Here is a 17,271-nt window from a genome sequence, read left to right as displayed (position 1 = left end):
TACGTGTGGGAAGGTGCTAGTAACGAGAGTCCGATGCAAAACCCCAAGGAAGAGAGAGAAAAAGAGGGAGAAAAGCAAATCTAGAGTGAGTCAGGAAGAGGGAAAAGTCCGAAGCAGACGACCGTGGGCCGTTTAGGCGACGCAGGATTGCGACTCGGCGTCCCAGGAGTAGCCATCGAGGCAGGACCTGTGTAGCGAGAGAGTCGGGATGAGAGTCAGTCCGTGCTCAAATTCTAATATCGGAGCAAATCAAGAATCAACTGACCAGATCTGGCACACTCCTTGGGAGCAGCCGACGCTCGAGACACCAGGGAGGGCAGTGCAGTCAACGCCCTTGCCGGACGCAGCGCAACCTCCGCATTGTTCGAGGGAAGACTGTTGTCGTGATTCACTCGTCAGCGAATGCCAGTGGCATTTAGGAGCGAGCATGGTAGCTTACGAGAGTGTCAACGCATTCGAACGAGGAGGTTCCCTCGACGGCACAAGCTTCGTGACCTTGAGCACAGGTGTTGAGGCTGACGTTACGACGAGCACGAGCACGGCCCGAAGGAACCGCGGCCAGGGCACATTGGTTGGTGCTTTGGTCGCAGGTCAAGGCTTGACCGGTCGAAGTCTGGCCGCAGTACTGTCGACGGGTTCGACGAATCGAGGATGTCAGTTCCGAGCTCGATCGCAAAAGGAGGGTGAGCCAGTCTCCGCTTACGAAGTCGGGGTCAGAGGAGCAGTCGGCGCCGACGGTAGTGCCGCGGACATCGCATTGAGCGGTTCCGTAGTTGCAGTAGCTGTCGCCAGACAGGGGACAAATGGTCAGAATGAGTTTTTCCCGTCGTCGAAAAAGCGGCAATGATTCTCACCCCGAAGCGCAGAAGTTGTTGAAGGTCGCGAACTGTTGGGAGGCCGGGGCGCTGGGGTCGCTTTGAGTAGTGTCTTGGCAGTACGATCCAATACCTCCGCAGGTGTCGGACGAGGTCGTTTGAAGTTCGCTGCCAGTGCAGTAAAGGAATCCAGAGCATACGGAGTCGTCGCCGTCGCAGGGAGTGCCGGGTGCTCCGCCGCAGACACCGTTGGTGCACTGGCCGTTGTCACAGTTATCGCTGGAGGTGCAGGCAGCTCCGGCAATACCGCAGTAGTAGCGGCCAGTAGCAGCATCCTGAGTGCACTGGGGCGAGGTAGGGACAGGGTTATCTCCTTGCGATCCTCCATCTCCGGTTCCAGGAGCGACCAAGAAGTCGGAGCCGCATTGCGATTGGTCTGATGTCGGAATTTTGAGTTCAGGAGGATCGAGGGTGCAAACGAGAGGGGATTGCATGAGCTTGGTGTTTTTGGACACGCTAGATGAAGAGGAAGACTGACCAGGAGAGAAGGTTCCGTCACCGTTGACGATGGTACAAGGGAAGCGACCGTAGTTCTGCGCAACGGCGAAGGTCGAGAGGGAGAGCAGCGAAGCGATAGCGATGGTCGAGCGCATGATGATCAGAGGTGGAGGAGGATTACGGAACCTGTGCAGCAGCAATAGCAACGTCAGCATGCTGTCGACAGAGAAGCTCTAGGGCATTTGAGGGCATTCGAGCGCCGCGAAAGTGGGAGATAAGGCGAAGTTGAATGAATGTGAGGACGCTAGGACCTTCGACGCACCGAGGATGAGGCAAGCGGGTTGGGGCGTCGAAAAGGAGGAGTCGCGATGGGGTTGATGCCTGGGATAAGGAAGAAGGGAGGGAGGGAGAAAGCGAGAGTTGTTCAGAATGTGCGAAGGAAAAAAAATGGGGGAGGCCCGAGGGGAACAGGCCGCCGGGAGCGTTTCCCGCTCGATCGTATAGTAGCCTTCCCGATCGCTTGGACGAGCGTTCTCGTGTCTTGGGCGATCGCTCCGCAGATTGTGAGAAATCTACGCCGGACTTTCCTCTTTCAGCAGCAAATTCAAGCTGATCCGAGTCGTACCTCGTCCGCTTTCTCGGCACTCGCTCATCCATCACATCGCAATTCTTTGTGACCCCGCACACTCCGCGCTGCACTCCGCATCCCGTACCCCTGAGCCGCTGGCGTTCTTGCCATTCTGGAAAAAAGTCGTACGTTGACGGCTGACGCCCGGTTAGAGCTCTCGTCGCATCGTTGCAACCCTATAGTTGACCTTCGTGTCAACCGTATTCCGCCAGCTACACAGAGTATCCTGTATGTACTGCAGTACCGCCGCGAGTCGCACAGAGACCGCGACTCCGGCGAAAGTGCCCATTTTCGAATTTGCACACCCGGATGTCCGCGCGCGCCGCGAGGCGCTCATCAGCGGAGGACCCAGGCCGGTTTGTCTCCCTCGCATTCTCCCACTTTCCGCTCAGCTTCCGGGTGCACATTCTCTCGGCGATAGACGCGACTGTCTTCCTTGGGACTAGTTCGAATACACCAGTGGTCCCTCTATTATGTGTGTGCTCCAAACGGTCGCTGGCTCTACTCGTATTTTTGTGATATTTTTTTGACTCTTGCTGTTTTCGACATTTTCGCGCGTTCGCTAGCTGTTACCGTCTGGCTCTCGCTATCCTGGTGCCAGACGAATTGATCACAAAGCCCGATCGCGCTTGCACTCGCGTACCGCGTCACTGAGTCATGCTGGACGACGCTTCCGAAGCCCGAGTGCTGGTCATCTACACTGGGTGAGATCGCGTACCCTGTTCTCCAGGTTTTTCGGCTCGGCCATTGCTCCGCTGATCGAAGACTTCGCAAATGTTCTCGAATCCGGATGCTTAATCGCAATTGTTTCTCGGTATTCCACGTATTCGATATGCTTGCCCGGATTTTCGCAGAGGGACGATCGGCATGCTCCGAGGAGCGGATTCCGGTTACCAACCTCACCCCGGATTTCTCGCGAGCAAGTGAGTGCCGTCCTTCCCAAACTCGACTCTTCCGTCGGAAATGCGCGAATAGAGCCTGCCTTGCTCACTCGCGGCCGCCTGCTCGCATCTGTCGCATCTGTCCCTTTCTGGACTAACTCGCTTATCGCTCTCGTTGCACCGAAACGCAAATCAGTTTGCGCTCTCAATCGCGGTGTGACACAATTTCCTTTTCCCCAACTTCTTGTCTTCATGCTCGGGTCCGTTCTCAGCCCTTATTTCGTTGGCTAGGTTCCACGATCCGACTGGCGATTCCGTGTTTGCAAATTCGTACTCGATTGGAGCCTTCGATTCTTGGTCGAACAAGAGGTCGGCGAGCGGGACCACCACGCCTGACGTCTTCCCACACTCGACATCGAAAGACGATCCGTCTGCGATCGAAGTCTTGACGTCGACCGGGACCGTGCATCTGTCGTCGCTCGTCACCCCAAAGTCGGCTCACGGGAAGCGCATCCGCTACGCCGTCTGGGAGTACGAAACGCTCATCGATAGTTCGGAGATCTCGCCCGGCGACTGGCTCCGCATCGCTGGCGATATCGAACGCAACTACCATGCGTATGACGGCTTCATCGTGCTCCATGGAACGGATACCATGTCGTATTCGGCTTCGGCGCTGAGCTTTCTTCTCGAAGACCTTGGGTGAGACGCCGTGCACACTTCCCTCGCAACGTTCGTGTCACTGAGCCTTGGAAACCTGGTCGAAAAAGCAAAACCGTCATCATCACCGGTGCCCAGATCCCCCTTAGCCAGCTTTTCACAGACAGCATCGACAATTTGCTCGTTCGTCCCCGGTGGTCACTTTCTAATCTGAACCCGATTATCAAGTTGACGTGTTTTCACATATATACAGGCGTCGTTAATTATTGCAGGCCACTTTCAGATCCCTGAAGTTTGCCTGTACTTTGACAACACGCTCTACCGAGGCAACCGCACATCTAAAACATCAGCGGACGAGTTTCATGCGTTCACGAGCCCAAACGTGAGTGACCAGGATGCAACTCATAGCGCTCGACAACACGCAGCTCAATCTGCGTATGATTTCGGTCTAGCTCCCTGCGCTTGCAGAAGTAGGAATCGATATCGAGGTGGCCTGGAACCAAGTTCTGCGTCCCGGTCCGAGACCGTTCCGCGCCCACAAAGCACTCTCGTCGCAGGTCACGACCCTTCGCATCTTCCCGGGCCTGAGCGGCAGTGCCGTTCGTGCATTCCTGGGCTCAGACATCCGGGGAGTCGTTCTCGAGACGTATGGCGCTGGCAACGCTCCGCGACGAGAAGAGCTCCTGTCGGCTTTCAGAGATGCCGCAGAGCGCGGGGTCGTCATCGTCAATGTGACTCAGTGTTCGCAAGGACGAGTCGCAAGCGAAATTTACGAGACGGGACGTGCTCTTGCTGCAGTCGGCATCGTCAGCGGACTCGACATGACCACCGAGGTGAGCTGACCTTGAATTGAGTCTATCTCAGGGTCTGTTGCTGACCTCATCCTCTCACGTTGGCAGTGCGCTCTTGCCAAACTGGCGTATCTCCTCTCCAAACCCGACCTCACCGCGGCGCAAGTGCGCAAGCTGATCACACAGCCATTGCGAGGAGAACTCACACCAGTCTCTCCCGTGCCGACGTACTCCTCACCTCTCGACAGCAAGAGTCGTCTGAGATCGTTGTTCACCCATATGATCGCGTGCTCGCCATCAACCCAGCGCCAACCTGCGTCCCCTGCCCACAAAACCGCGTTCCTTCCGGACCCTACGGCACCGGCGCCGGTGGAAGTCCCTGCCGAGCTCAACGTCGAATGGCCGGCGACGCTCGCAGACGAAGAGGCGATCGAGTCTGCGATCCTGCCGTACCTCCTCGGTCAGGCTGCGACGCGGTCGGACAACTTGCTGCAATCGCTCATCGACAGTAGCACCGGTCGACTCCCGGCACTCCTGAACGAGCCGACTTCGGCCACGCTCGAAGTCCCTCTCCACCTCGCAATCCTCGCTTCCCGGCCTCGAAACATCGAAGTTTTGCTCTCGCACGGCGCTTCCGTGCACTGCCGAGATGCGCAAGGCCACTCGGCGCTGTTCCTCGCGGCCAAGATGGGAGGTGCGGTCGGACTCGAGATGGTGAAACTGTTGCGATCGGCCGGTGCGCATCTCGGCGAAATCGAGATCGCGTCGGGCGACGTAGGAATCGCAGTCGCGAAGGCTGAGAAGAGTGCCTCGGATGAAGGAGTCAACGTGTGGAAGGAAGCTGCAGGAGAGGCGACTCTCGAAAAGGCCAAGAAAGTAGCCGCGAATCTGCTTGCTATGTAGTACCATGTCGAACACCTGGAATGTAGCACTGTGACCCTGCAGCACAGCGAGTTCGAGCCACCTCGACTATTCTGTCATTATTTTCAGGGGCAACGATCTCACTGACGTCTTCTTCCCTTCCGTAAATACTACGCTCAAGCCTCGGTCCTTGCTTGCACCGATATCACTACCTCGATCCATGTCGAGATTCAGGCGGGACCCGCTAGACCAGGAGTACGCGGGCGCGCAAACGGGAGATGCTGGTTCCGGCTGGCCTGCCGCGAGCTGGAAACGACCGTTAGTGATCGCGAACGAGGGCAGTACTGGTATGTGCTTGAGACTGTGTGAATGCGCTGTGATCAATCACTGAAGCTTGGCCCCGCGATCAGCTCGGGACTTCCTAGGTACTTATATGTCCCACCTCGTCCCTCGTACGCCAGCGTCGGGCATGTAGCTGAATCTTCTCGCACGTCGTGAGAGATACAGCTCGAGAGCGCAATTTTCTCAGCTGGGTCAAAGTGACGCTGTACCTGCTCGTCATTTCTGCGGCGCTTCTCCTGCGGTTCCAACTCGGGCGTGAAGGGTCAATCCCTCAAGTCGAACTCAACGCCGACACTCCCGTAATCCTACTCTCTACCTCTCCTTACTGTACACAGATAACAAGATTCGCTGACTCAGTAGGGTTGGCATTGTGGGAATTCAGCTCGGAGTATTGTTCTTCGTCGCGGCGCTGTGCACGATAGCAATTGGCACGAGCGGCTATTTCGGAGTGACCAAGTCTTACTTTCAAAAGAAAGGTTTCGCCTATGCAGGTAGGATTGGCGAAGCCGTCATAGCCGGAATAGGGTTGCTCATTGTTACAACTTGTATCATCCTGCTCGCGGCCAACTGATACGCCCTGCACAATTGTCTCGACCTCTTTTGTTCATCATTATTGTCATTGTAATCTTTCCTACAAATAGATCCTTTATTCGTCGTCACCTTTCTGGAGGCCTGCGAGATCTGCGGTTCCTTCGATCGGGACGCCGATGAGGTCGAGCTTGTCGATCCTGGTGACATCCTCGCCACCCTGGTTCGACGCGACGAAGATCTAGAGGAAGTCGGAGAGGCGACCGGGTCAGAATGGAATTCCCGGACCGAACGCAGAGAACTCGCCTGACCGAGAGATGCGAAACGTTCTGGAACCGCACGAAGCGTAGTTGAACCGCTTCAGACCCTTTCGCTTGCGCTTCTGTCAGCTCGAGCTCCTGTGCTGCGTCTTGACCTTCGGCCTCGTCGAACCCGATTGACGACTGGTTCACAAACAACCGAATCGATTTCGGAGCCGACGCGAGAGAAGCGGGTACCGTGGTAAAGCGGATTGCTCGCAGCTTGATCGATTGATTCACCTGTGCGCGTAAGGGGTGTTGGCATGACAGGCAGCCTGATTAGGTCATCGGGTGGTTGCAACGTACAGGAATCTGGAGAAGCAGTTGCTCGTCGGCATCTGATTCGAGCCATTTGTCACCGCCTCCACGCAAGAGATCCCGCACGGTATGGTCAGAAGCTTCGTTGAGGCATTGAATTTGAGAAAGGTCGATGCTCGAGTTGAGCGAAGCCTGTTGTGAGGATACAATTAGCACTCGATGGAATCGGACTGCGGGGCGAAATCGGAGGATTTACGAAGCCTTCGAGACCTTTCTCGACAGGTGCTGTCGAGGTCGATGCAGCACCAGCAGCGGCAGGCGGGGCGTGCTTCTTGACGAGCGCGGTGAGTGCGGCGGGGTTGGCACCCCTAACCTCCTCTAGCTTCTGGCTACCTTTGAGCAGCAAGAACGTGGGCATGGCCGAGACGCCGAATTCTTGCGCGAGGTCTTGCGCGCGGTCGACGTCGACTTTGAGGAACTGGAGGGACAGCACGTGCAGAATGGTGTGAGCGCGACGAGCTTCCGTGTCAGACGCGCATGCTAGGGACCACGACGCACCTGCACTCGTCCATTGTATTCGATCGCGAGCTTTTGAACGACCGGTTCGATCGCTTTGCATGGTCCGCACCTAGAGTGTGAGGCGGTGCGAGTGACGAAATGGGCGAGAAGCGCGAGCGAGAAGGACGATTCCGGTAGTGGGAGAGTTACAGGATCAGTTTCGAGATCGTTCGCTCGACAAGGAGCTCGTCGCGGTCAGACTGACCAAGTTGCAAAGAAGTCGACGAGCGAGATCTTGTCATCGTCGTCTGTCAGTTGGTAGAACTGCGGCACAGTGCTGACAGATGTGATGGCCATGGCTGAGCAGTGTCTTGTCTGTGCCTCGTAGATAGGGTGGAGGTGCAAGAGGTGGAGGCAGATGTGATTGCGCAAGCGGGGCAGCTTTCCGAATGGTGAACAATGGTGAAACAGCTCAGAGGTATTCATATTCTCGTTTGTCTACAGACTTTTTACCGACCATTCGCGATTACTCTGATCAATGCATGCGCGAGAAACCTCTGTCACGGACGGGAAAACACCGCTTTCGAGAGCGATTCCTACAGCTTAGTTGCACACTAACTCATCCTTGTCATGCCCGACTGTCCTACCGCTTTTTCCGGCTCGAAGACTTGCCACGAGAACTTGCGACATTGTCATCTTCCGAATCTAGGAGAGCTCAAAGCAGAACGCGTCAGTTCCCGACAAAGTGCGTTCAAAGCTAGACGAGCGCTTACCGTCCTCATCATCGTCAAACTCGGCCTCCTCTTCTTCATCGTCATCTTGCATTTCTTCCTCCTCGTCGTCATCCTCATCATCGTCAACAACTCGCTGTGTCTTTGACTTCTTGTTGCCCTTGCCTTTCGCCGCACTGCTCGCAGCTCCCGACGGTCGCTTCTTCTTCTTGGCACTGACAGGCTCTTCGTCTCCTACGTCGCTGGTCGCGTGGGCATCGTCGCCGAGTCCGAGCGCAGCGACTCCAACCGGGGTTCCCACAAACTTGTTTGTCGTTGCGTCTTTCTTCCAAACTCTGTACGCGCGCATAAGAAAACAGTTCCAAGGGAAATTGTCAGTCCGTGTGATCAGCACTTCCTGGATGGGCACGGATCGTGATGACTGACTGTCGACAAGGTTTCTCGGGATTCACGAGTCGATCAGGACATAGACCTGACCCGTCGATCGCGGCAGAGGTGCAAGACGTGTGCAATCGCACTCCACAATTCCGGTTCGGACATGCGTATCCCTGTCAAGAAGAAGCGTTTGAATCAACTGACTTGTCTGATTGCGCACCTTGCCTCCACGCGAGTTGCTGCGAGGACGTACCATCGTGACGATCTTGGAACAGTAGTTGCAGAACACGACAGAACGATCCCGGGGTTCGAGTTCGACTTCTTCGTCATCCTCGTGGCCGTAGGTTTCGTTCAGATAGGGTAGTAGCTCAAACAGGGAGCGCGCCGAGAGCACGAGTCGGCCAGAGGAGTGCAGCGAGAGCCAATCTATCGAGAGAGTGTTCACACAAGCTCGAGAGCATCAGAATGTTGTCGATGCAGTGCAAGGAGAGCGCTTCGACAGCATGCGCACCTTTTGCGACGAAAGACTTGATGAGCTGGATCGCGCTCAATCGTGTGATTGGAGCGGCCGCGCCTTTGATCGCTTCCATCTGAGTGACGCAGTAACTCATGTCTCTTGCCTCCATGATCTTCTTGACCTATGTCGCCGGGAACAGGTTCGTGAGTAGCCCTGGTATCAAGGTAAAGTATGGACTTGCGATCGTTTTGAAGAATGCAATCTCTTCCGGTTTGTATTCTGTGGCGAGTTTTGCGGCCGTGTCTTGGACCGTGTTTGCCTGGAGCGGTGTATCGAGCGATTTTCGAAGATTCAGATTCTATACTCCGAGAATTATTGAAAATTGCCAAATACGAGACTTACGACGATGTACAGGATCTTGCCGGTTTCTTGATCCTTGACTTGCTTGAGGTCAAACCCGATCAATTCGATACCTCGGGCGATACTGTCCGTGAATTCTTGCATAGAAGGAGGATCTTCGACTGTGGGCAGAAACGAAGCAGGTCGGAGCGGTCAAGGGTCTCAGCATCTGAATCACTCTCGCCGCCGTCGTCACGCTCTACAGAATGCGAGGAAAAGACTGACCCGAACAGAGTTCAATGCAGTCCCGGTGCAATCGCTCAGCGAGTTCCCTCGACATGACTCGCCTCGACATCAAGCTCTGCAAGAACAAGTGCTTGCAGGTCGTGTTTGGGTCATCGAGCTTCAACTTGGCGAGTTCCTCGTCCTGTCGTCGTTGTCCGGCATAGCCTTGATTCGATCTCTCGGGAGAAGGCGAACGTGCCTCTTGACGGGTAGAAGCGCGAGGCATGGTGAGACGCGCGCGCTGATGCAAGTCGCAGTGAGCTAGTACAAGTCAAGGTCTGGCCTTGAGGCGATGCTGGAGGGCTTCAGTGTTGGTCGGCGGTAGGTAGACAAAGCGCGTACGGACGCGCGCGCGCGCGGCGCGTCCTTCCGATTGAACATTTTTGCCCGTCCGAGACTCGCATATGCTGTGAAAACAGCTGCAGACTCTTAACGATTGCAAGATAGAAACAACAACTTGGAAAAAGACACGAGAGAAAAAGAAAGAAAAAGAGTCATGGTAACTGTTTCCGCTAGCACGCGGACCTGGGCGACCGCATCTCCGATCTGGATGACATGGCGATCCCGGCAGGCATATTGTGCGCAGACAAGAGGTAGCGAGGAGGATTGTGAATTGTGCAAGAACCTCAGCAGCTAGAACTGCACTCGAATGTTCGGCACGCTTCCGAAAGCTGAGCCAGCGAGCTCAGTACAGCGCCACATTGTCCACCGGAACCGCGCCATGAGTCGAATTCCTGACGAGTTCGAGCTCGTCTCGCAATTCCTGACCTCGGACGATCCGGCCCTTCTTGCGCTCTTGACGAGGGGCGTATCCAACGACGATCTGGCGTTTCTTGCACTCGCGTACCATCCTCGTTACGGCCCAGGTCAGATCCGCTTCGCGCCAGCCATAGGGAACGTCGGGTTCCCAACACCGAGGCAGTCGCAAGTGTGTGAGCTCGCTCAACGCATGTTTTGGAGAGCCAGATGAGTGCGCTAGGCCGGGCGAGCCGAACGGTGTCAGCGCAACCGGGGTGGAAGCAACTGATGCTAGAGAGTACGGCGAGCGATTCGAAGGCGACGCGGTCCCGAAAGGTGTTCCAGACGAAGGAGAGAAGGAGGCCATTGCGAGAGATTGGAACGAAGCTGAGAGGGCTTGTGCGGCATCGAGATTCGGCTGAAAAAGGTCAGGTGCAGGCGAAGGGGCAACAAGGAGCGCGAGATGGGTCAGGCCGGACGGGATCGCCTCGACAAGTTGTGAAGTCAAGAAGGCGATCTCGATATCGAGCGCGCGCAGCTTGGAGCAAGTCTCGACGATGCCAGCAATTTCTGCGAGCTGTTCTGCAGTAGGGTACGTGTTCTTGGCCACTTTGAGCACGAGCAGGTCGAGGCTCGCGGCAAGTCTTCTGGGTTCGTAGACACCGAGGTCTGTGAGCGAGGACGGATTGTCGACGAGGCGGCATCCCTCGAGCTCGAGCGCGGCGAGCGCGGGCAGGGTGCGAGGCGAGAGGAAGTGGTCCGCAGTCGAGAGGTCAAATTCGGCTGAGCGCAATGTGAGGGTGACGAGGTTCTTGAGGGGAGTGTAGAGCTTTTGGTACCGCTGGGTCGTGGTCCGATCCGACAAAAGGCTCCCATCGAGCGTCAAATGCAGCAGCGCTGCGACGAAACGATGTCGGCTCGTCAGCACGGGTCATGTCACACGAGGCGTATTGCTCGGGAGAGAGTCAAGACGTACAGTCCGAGTGGGAAAAGTCGGTCAGCGAGAAGACGATCGCATCTTTGATGGTCAAGGCTCGCAGGTTGCTGCAGAGCTCGAGCAACTGCGGGAGTCTCGTTGTGACCGCTCCACGCATCCTTTCGCCCCCGCCGAGACTGTTGACGCCAGCGCTACGCCCATTGAGCACGACGGCCTCCACACGGCTCGCGAGGGCCGGCTGCTTTTTGAGCGTGCGCAGAAAGAGATTGATTTGCCCGACCGAGCGCAAGGTCGGACAGGTGTATAGGAAACGTCGGGTGCGCTCGAGGATCGATTTGCACAGGAGCGACGACACGGCCGCGGTCGAAGGATCGGCGTCCCACGCTTCCTCGAGAATCCTCAGCACGAGTTCGGACGGGAGCGAACACGAGGTACCATTCTTGTTGCGCGAAGTCCACCGGCTGATAGCAGAAGGGCCCCGTACCCTGAACCAGTGGGAAGATAGCGGGTCAGCGGGGATCTGCAATTGGAAGAGCGGAGTGCGGAGAGTCGACTCACTTGGCTGCACGCTTGAGGTCTGCAGTAGACTGCTTTGGAGTCAGCAGCTTGCGAAACAGCGAAGGCATGTCCACCGGCGCAGCGAGGTCGCCAACGAGAGCAAGAGCACAGCAATTCCAAGCCGAGGCGATCTCACGGCCAAGTCCTTCGCAAATTCCGTCAAGCGGTGCAAGTTCAACATTCCTCCGGTTACCGCCGAGTCATTCCCGGCTTATGCAGCATAGCGAATGGATCTCAAATTATAATATGGCATTGTATAGCACACAACAGCAGCGGTCCAATACAAGTACACATGAACGAGAGCTTGCAAGGCCTAACCATCTATGAAACTCCATTTAAAGCAGTCCTCGCAATCGTCCTCCTCGAACCTCGCTTTTGGCACTCCTCGACCTTTGCGTTGTCCATCCGATTCGTTCTCGTCGTCACCCTCTTTGTCATCCTCTGGTTCATCACCCTCTTTCCTGCCTTTACCAGGCCACCATCCCGTCAACCAGCTGCGCTTCCGACCAGTGGCCCCGTCGAGGTTCCTGGGTTTGACGCCCCAATCGTCTTTGAGGAGGTAATCTATGATGATGTGAATCGGATGCGTCCGGATGTCGACGCTCCAGCTTAGCCTGCCGACCGTGTCGTACAGGATCGTCTTACCCGAATGACACCGACTCTCAAGTGCGAAACCGCCAATCGCGCACGTCGATATCGTGCCGGTACACACTCCCATCGGAATGGGATCGGCAGTGTGGAAGATGTGCGTCGTAAGTTCGTCCTGTAACCGTCGCGCAGGTCTGTCGGGATCCGAGCTCGAGTTGGGCTCGATGCGCGGTGGAAGGGGAAGGTGGAGCCGACGAGCTGGGAGCAAATCGCCAGGTGATTCGAACGAGACGGACGGAACTCCATATGTGCGCGACAACATCGCGGCGAGTCCACCTCCGAGCGAGTGTCCAGTCAACCAAATCTGCGAATGAGGGTAGATGGCCGAGATGTTGTTGTACAGGTCCTATTCGAGTCAAAATGGCGTGAGCTTTATGTCAACCCCGATAGCAGAGCGAGAGGAAGACGTGCAATCGCGACTGGGTAGTAGGCAGATTTCGTCATGACGGCATGCTCGAGGCAATCTTGTCGGCATGTATATGGGCTATCGTAACAGTCGCATACTGTCGACCACGACCAGTCCACCCTGGCGCAGCAGCAAGAAAAGAGGAGATTGTCCTATAAGCAGCCAGATCCCGGGTCAGCGTTCCGAGCATGAATGTTCTCGTGGCAGACTTCGACTCACGTTGATCTTGTCGTTCTTGCTCGTCTCTGTGCCTCCTCCAACAAGGAACGCGCTCGTGCCTTTGATTGCAACGACAACCGTCTTGTTCTGGTCGTCGGCAAAGACATGCCCCCGGATTCCATGTTCCTTCCATCCGAAAGAATCCGTCTGATCGAGGCGACAGTGGACACGAGTCAGTGAATGTAGACAATGCTGGAAGCGAACAAGAGGCGCCTGACCCGGTTCCAACCGCCACCAATGTCGTACCAGCCGCTCGCATCCGGGGTCGTGTAGGCGTTGCTCGTCATCTTGCCGAGCGCCGCGAGGGTGTCGACATCAGAGGTATCTGGAGCTTCGATCTCGGTCTCGTTCCATTCGAGGGTCGAAGCCAGCGCCTGATCTGCGAGGTGTTCGCGAGTCGGGAACGTGCCTGCGTACCTCGTTCGCATCGATCTCGCAAACGAGGTGCGCCTGGCGGCATGGAACGCATCTTGAGACGAAGGTTGATGTGTGCGTAGTCGCTTCGTCCTGACTGTCTGAGTGGTCGAGTACGGCGAGAGCGACGAGATCGAAGCGAGGTCATCGCGGTCGTAGTCGATCTGGGATAGCGGCTTGTGGCGTTCGGCGGTTGGAGCATGGAACGCATGGCGCAACGTCAGACGCTGAGCTGCGATCCCGTCTGGAGCCGTGAGGGGTAGCGAATCGCGTTCAGGAGGCGAGGTGGGGGAAGTGGCTATGAACGGAATCTGGACGGCGCGGGTCGCAGGAAGGAGCAGCGCAGAAGCAAGCAGTGGTGGTATCAGCAGCATTTATTGGCGCGTCGAGAGGATCGAGGGTAGCGAGAACGCAGAGGCGCTGATTGATCACTGGCTACTGCCGAGATCCCAGCCTCGGAACCGATCGATTCATGCGTCGTCATCTCTCGAGCGATCCAGAGCGGTGCTCACAGTATAGCCATCTCGCATTGTACCAGACGGGCCTCGAATGATGAATGATGGAGAAAAGCTTTTACTCGATTTGGGGTTTCAAACTACAGGTGACAGAAACGAAGAAAGCGAGATGGCGGGTTGAGCAGCGGGGGCGGAAAGATCGAGTGCGGAAAAATAGTGAAAGGATCTCGACAGTACAAGAGGGATATGCAGACGTCGAGATGTTTTGATGTTATAAAAAAAACGGAGGAACGAGGGGCTAAGCGAGAGCGGAGATGGGCCAGACGGGCGCCGGGTGCCGCTGTTCACCCAGACGCGCGCTGAAACCTACGCCGCCGAGTCGAGACGCGCTCTTTTTAGAAGAACGATCGCGAGACCTGGTCAAGGTCTTTCGAGCTGGCCGAGTATCCGCCGTACGACTGTTGCTGTCCGGGCTGCGCACCTTGTCCGCCTTGTTGGCCCACAGATTGTTGCTGTCCGTAACCTTGACCTTGCTGGCTGTAGTTGAGCTGAGGGTAGCCAGCGCGCGCAGCGGATTGAGCGTGTCCAGCAGTCGCACCGGGAGCAGCTCCTTGCTGCGGGGCACCGGCGTTGTTGAAGCGGTGCAGCTGAGCACCGTACGTGTGGTATCCTTGTTGGAGGGCCGAGTAGTTCGGGGGAACTTGCTGGAAGGGTTGAGCGTTGTATCTGTCGTGGCCCAGGAGTCAGCTTGGGCTTGGTGACAATGACAGCAGGAGTGCGACCAAGAAAAAAAGTCGCGACAAACTCACCCGTAGTAGCCGTAGGGCATTCCGTAAGGGTAGCCGGCGTACGGGTTCATGTGCTGGGCAGCTCCAGGGAGACCTTGCTGTTGGGCTTGTTGCGCAGCCTGGCCTTGGGGAGCCGGGGTGGAAGCCGACGAGTCCTCAGGGCGAGTGGGGAGAGGCGAAGGCGCCTGGTAGCCCGATCCAGGAGCGAGCTGGCCGTAGGCATCGTAGAAGCCCTAGCGGATGACCCAGTTGAGATGAGTCGACGACAGACATACAAAGTTTGGAACGGAAGAAAAGGTCTTACCATGTTGCGCATGCTGTCCTGGCCGTAGAGGCTCGAGTAGTCAGTAGCCGAGGATCCGAAAGGAGCCGGGGATTGCTGCTGTTGAGGAATCGAGTTGAATGCGGCATAGGGAGATTGCGCAGCGGGTTGCTGCTGTGCGACGGGAGCGGGTGAGTGCGACGCAGCAGGTTGCTGGTAGTACGGCGACGACGCAGTCTCGGGCTGCTTGAACGGCGCATAGGGCGACGGAGCAGCAGCGGCAGAAGCCGAAGCCTCCTCGGGCTGCTGGAGCTGCTGAGGTTGTTGGTACTGCTGTTGCTGCTGGGCGCCGTAGGGCGAGGGAGCCGAGGGGTAGCGCGAGAACGCAGAGTGCTGGTGGAAGACATTCGGGGGAGGTTGAGCGTATCCGCCCGAGAGGTCTTGGCCTTGGTACTGCTGTTGCTGGTAGAGGTGTTGCTGCTGCTGCTGAGGCTGTTGCTGCTGTTGCTGTTGCTGCTGTTGCGGCTGCTGTTGCTGCTGTTGCGGGATTTGCTCTTGCGACTGGGGAGCTTGGGCCTGTTGAGGTTGAGCGTATTGCTGTTGCTGCTGCTGTTGAGCAGAAGTCTCTTGGGAAGTCTCCTGGGGCTGAGCTTGCTCGACGGGTTGCTGGGCTTCAGCAGTGGGTTGTTGCTGTTGCTGACCGAAGGCAGGCTTGTTTCCGTCGAACAGGTCGAGCGAACCGAATTGCACGCCGACGCGGTCAACACCAGCGGAGCCAGGGAGGACAACAGCCTCTTGCTGAGCGCGCTTAGCGGGCTGGGGAAGACCAGGAGGTCCAGCACCGAGGAACTTGTCTTGGCCGGGTTGCTGACCAGCACCTTGGGGAGCCTGGGCAGATTGCGACTCGGCGTTTTGTTGCTCTTGAGTGGGAGCGACTTCGAGAGGGCCAGCGGTAGCGATGTCGTTGGGAGGAAGGTGAGCATCGACTTCGCGCTTGAAAGCGGGGTCTTGCTCAGTCGAAGCCTGCGAGGCGACAATCGAGTCGGCCCATCCCTCGCCGACTGCGAGAGGCGCAGGAGAAGGTTGAGCAGGAGCGGCTGCGAGAGTCGATCCCCACGGGTCGTAGGCAGCAGCAGTAGTGGTCGAGGGCGCAACAGACTCATTGCCCGACGAGGCAGGCGCGGCAGCGGCGTCGAGAGAGATGGAGGGTTCGGGCGCAGACTCGGCGTGACCGGTCGAAGGGGTCTCGGCTTGAGCAGCAGCGGATTCGAGGGGAGCGGCAACCTGAGCAGGGGCGACGGCGGCAGGAGCGACAGGAGGAGGGGTGGGCTTGGGAGGAGAGGCAGGCCTGCAGTGCAAAATAGCGGCATGGATGAGCGAGACTGCGAGGTCAATTTGACAGAGGTTCATAGTCACCTGGCAATCTGAGCCCACGACATTTTCGAACCGGGAGCGATCGTGCGGCTGGCAGGCTTCGAGGGGGCAGGCTTGGCGAATTCAGGTTCTCCAGTTCCGTCGGTCGAATCGAGCTTGGCCGTATCTTCACCACCAGCAGTAGCGGTCGTCGAAACTTCGGTGGGAGCACCACCTACCGAGGGGACTGCGGCCCAGGCATCCAGCGCAGACGGGGTCGATGCAGCCGCAGCGGGTTCCGAAGACTCGTTGGTCGCAGAAGCGTCCGCAGCGGGCACGCCCCAGGCGAAAGACGCCGGGGTGCTGCTGTTGGTGTCGACAGGAGTAGAAGCGGACTTGGCGGCATCACCATTGAGGTAGGGCGCGCGAGGAGCGCCGTTGATGCCGGTCGAGCCGCCTCGTCCCCCGCGGCCACCGCGACCGCCTCGTCCACCACGAGCTCCCTCTGCAATGTCGAGCTGTGGTCAGCTGCGACGTCGCACTTTTCATCAAACATGTCTGTGGAAGCGTACCGAAACCACCCCGACCCCGAGGAGCGAATCCGCCTCGGGACACTTGAGGCACGGGGGGAGGGAGAGCGGGAGCAGCAGCCTTCTTCTCCTTCTTCGTTTTGACGGCACCCCACTGTTGGGCGAGACCTGCGAGCAGTGGTACAGGTGATTGTTGTCAGCGCAGAGCCAAAGCGCGCGCAGATGCACCGAGATGACGGCTCATCGTTGCGCGCTGGAATTGAGACGCGCGGGCAGCTCGAGACATACCCTCAGACATCCGGACAATGGCCACCTCGACGTCACCGTTAGCCTCCTGGAGCGCGAACAGGATGTCCTCATCTGTCCAGTCGGGGAAGAGTTCTTTCGCGGTCGAAAGTTGCGACGAGTACTTCGAACGCAGCGAGCGCACCTCGTCCGTCTCCTCGGCTGGCGCGCGCGAGTATGGGTGAGCATGTCAGTCGCTCAAGCGTCCTTCTCGGTCGAGCGAGCAGACGGCGGGCTCACCGTCAATGTCACGCGCGGGAGGGGCAGAATGCGAAACGGCAGAAGTGATCCCGCCACGTCCGCGCCTTGGACGAGCAGAACCGCGTGCTGGGGTCGACATGAGAAGCTTGCGGAGGGGGAGACGGAAGGGGGAAAAGGGCGGGACGGAGTCTAGTGCAGTGGTAGAGTGGGAGTAGTAGCTGCGCCGATGTGTGA

The 17,271-nt window shown here is 57.4% G+C and overlaps 8 protein-coding genes across 8 annotated transcripts; 2 read left to right on the top strand and 6 right to left on the bottom strand.

The window, feature by feature from the left end:
• Window positions 1–132: 132 nt before the first annotated feature.
• On the bottom strand, window positions 133–1,468 carry JCM15063_003100 (uncharacterized protein; the record flags this gene model as incomplete). Its single annotated transcript, XM_076678695.1, has 6 exons — window positions 133–187; window positions 266–375; window positions 440–625; window positions 704–782; window positions 855–1,251; window positions 1,354–1,468. The coding sequence occupies 6 exons, from the start codon at window positions 1,466–1,468 to the stop codon at window positions 133–135; spliced, it is 942 nt and encodes a 313-aa protein (XP_076534187.1).
• A 1,130-nt stretch (window positions 1,469–2,598) lies between these two features.
• JCM15063_003099 (uncharacterized protein) lies at window positions 2,599–5,173 on the top strand (the record flags this gene model as incomplete). Its single annotated transcript, XM_076678694.1, has 8 exons — window positions 2,599–2,645; window positions 2,796–2,864; window positions 3,019–3,036; window positions 3,114–3,521; window positions 3,590–3,662; window positions 3,733–3,861; window positions 3,932–4,312; window positions 4,379–5,173. 8 exons carry the CDS (start codon window positions 2,599–2,601, stop codon window positions 5,171–5,173), a joined length of 1,920 nt encoding a protein of 639 aa, XP_076534186.1.
• Window positions 5,174–5,351: 178 nt separating this feature from the next.
• On the top strand, window positions 5,352–6,044 carry JCM15063_003098 (DUF202 domain-containing protein; the record flags this gene model as incomplete). The annotated part of the gene is made up of 4 exons (XM_076678693.1): window positions 5,352–5,478; window positions 5,542–5,556; window positions 5,639–5,772; window positions 5,856–6,044. 4 exons carry the CDS (start codon window positions 5,352–5,354, stop codon window positions 6,042–6,044), a joined length of 465 nt encoding a protein of 154 aa, XP_076534185.1.
• A 75-nt stretch (window positions 6,045–6,119) lies between these two features.
• On the bottom strand, window positions 6,120–7,413 carry JCM15063_003097 (uncharacterized protein; the record flags this gene model as incomplete). Its single annotated transcript, XM_076678692.1, has 6 exons — window positions 6,120–6,242; window positions 6,313–6,540; window positions 6,607–6,750; window positions 6,815–7,036; window positions 7,117–7,186; window positions 7,322–7,413. The coding sequence occupies 6 exons, from the start codon at window positions 7,411–7,413 to the stop codon at window positions 6,120–6,122; spliced, it is 879 nt and encodes a 292-aa protein (XP_076534184.1).
• Window positions 7,414–7,699: 286 nt separating this feature from the next.
• Window positions 7,700–9,469, bottom strand: JCM15063_003096 (uncharacterized protein; the record flags this gene model as incomplete). Its single annotated transcript, XM_076678691.1, has 8 exons — window positions 7,700–7,761; window positions 7,830–8,122; window positions 8,214–8,335; window positions 8,416–8,588; window positions 8,674–8,800; window positions 8,861–8,938; window positions 9,022–9,140; window positions 9,244–9,469. The coding sequence occupies 8 exons, from the start codon at window positions 9,467–9,469 to the stop codon at window positions 7,700–7,702; spliced, it is 1,200 nt and encodes a 399-aa protein (XP_076534183.1).
• A 459-nt stretch (window positions 9,470–9,928) lies between these two features.
• Window positions 9,929–11,544, bottom strand: JCM15063_003095 (uncharacterized protein; the record flags this gene model as incomplete). The annotated part of the gene is made up of 3 exons (XM_076678690.1): window positions 9,929–10,878; window positions 10,958–11,403; window positions 11,477–11,544. The coding sequence occupies 3 exons, from the start codon at window positions 11,542–11,544 to the stop codon at window positions 9,929–9,931; spliced, it is 1,464 nt and encodes a 487-aa protein (XP_076534182.1).
• Window positions 11,545–11,789: 245 nt separating this feature from the next.
• JCM15063_003094 (lipase family protein) lies at window positions 11,790–13,537 on the bottom strand (the record flags this gene model as incomplete). Its single annotated transcript, XM_076678689.1, has 4 exons — window positions 11,790–12,470; window positions 12,536–12,682; window positions 12,750–12,896; window positions 12,968–13,537. The coding sequence occupies 4 exons, from the start codon at window positions 13,535–13,537 to the stop codon at window positions 11,790–11,792; spliced, it is 1,545 nt and encodes a 514-aa protein (XP_076534181.1).
• A 476-nt stretch (window positions 13,538–14,013) lies between these two features.
• Window positions 14,014–17,176, bottom strand: DEF1 (DNA damage-responsive RNA polymerase-degradation factor DEF1; the record flags this gene model as incomplete). Its single annotated transcript, XM_076678688.1, has 7 exons — window positions 14,014–14,344; window positions 14,428–14,639; window positions 14,711–16,016; window positions 16,085–16,526; window positions 16,594–16,719; window positions 16,840–16,998; window positions 17,077–17,176. 7 exons carry the CDS (start codon window positions 17,174–17,176, stop codon window positions 14,014–14,016), a joined length of 2,676 nt encoding a protein of 891 aa, XP_076534180.1.
• Window positions 17,177–17,271: the final 95 nt, after the last annotated feature.

Source organism: Sporobolomyces koalae (assembly GCF_050403365.1).
Source record: "Sporobolomyces koalae JCM15063 DNA, S_koalae_JCM15063T_v1_ctg16, whole genome shotgun sequence".
Taxonomy (NCBI): domain Eukaryota; kingdom Fungi; phylum Basidiomycota; class Microbotryomycetes; order Sporidiobolales; family Sporidiobolaceae; genus Sporobolomyces; species Sporobolomyces koalae.
Note: the sequence above shows the minus strand (reverse complement) of the source record. Positions and strands in the feature narration are given on the sequence as shown.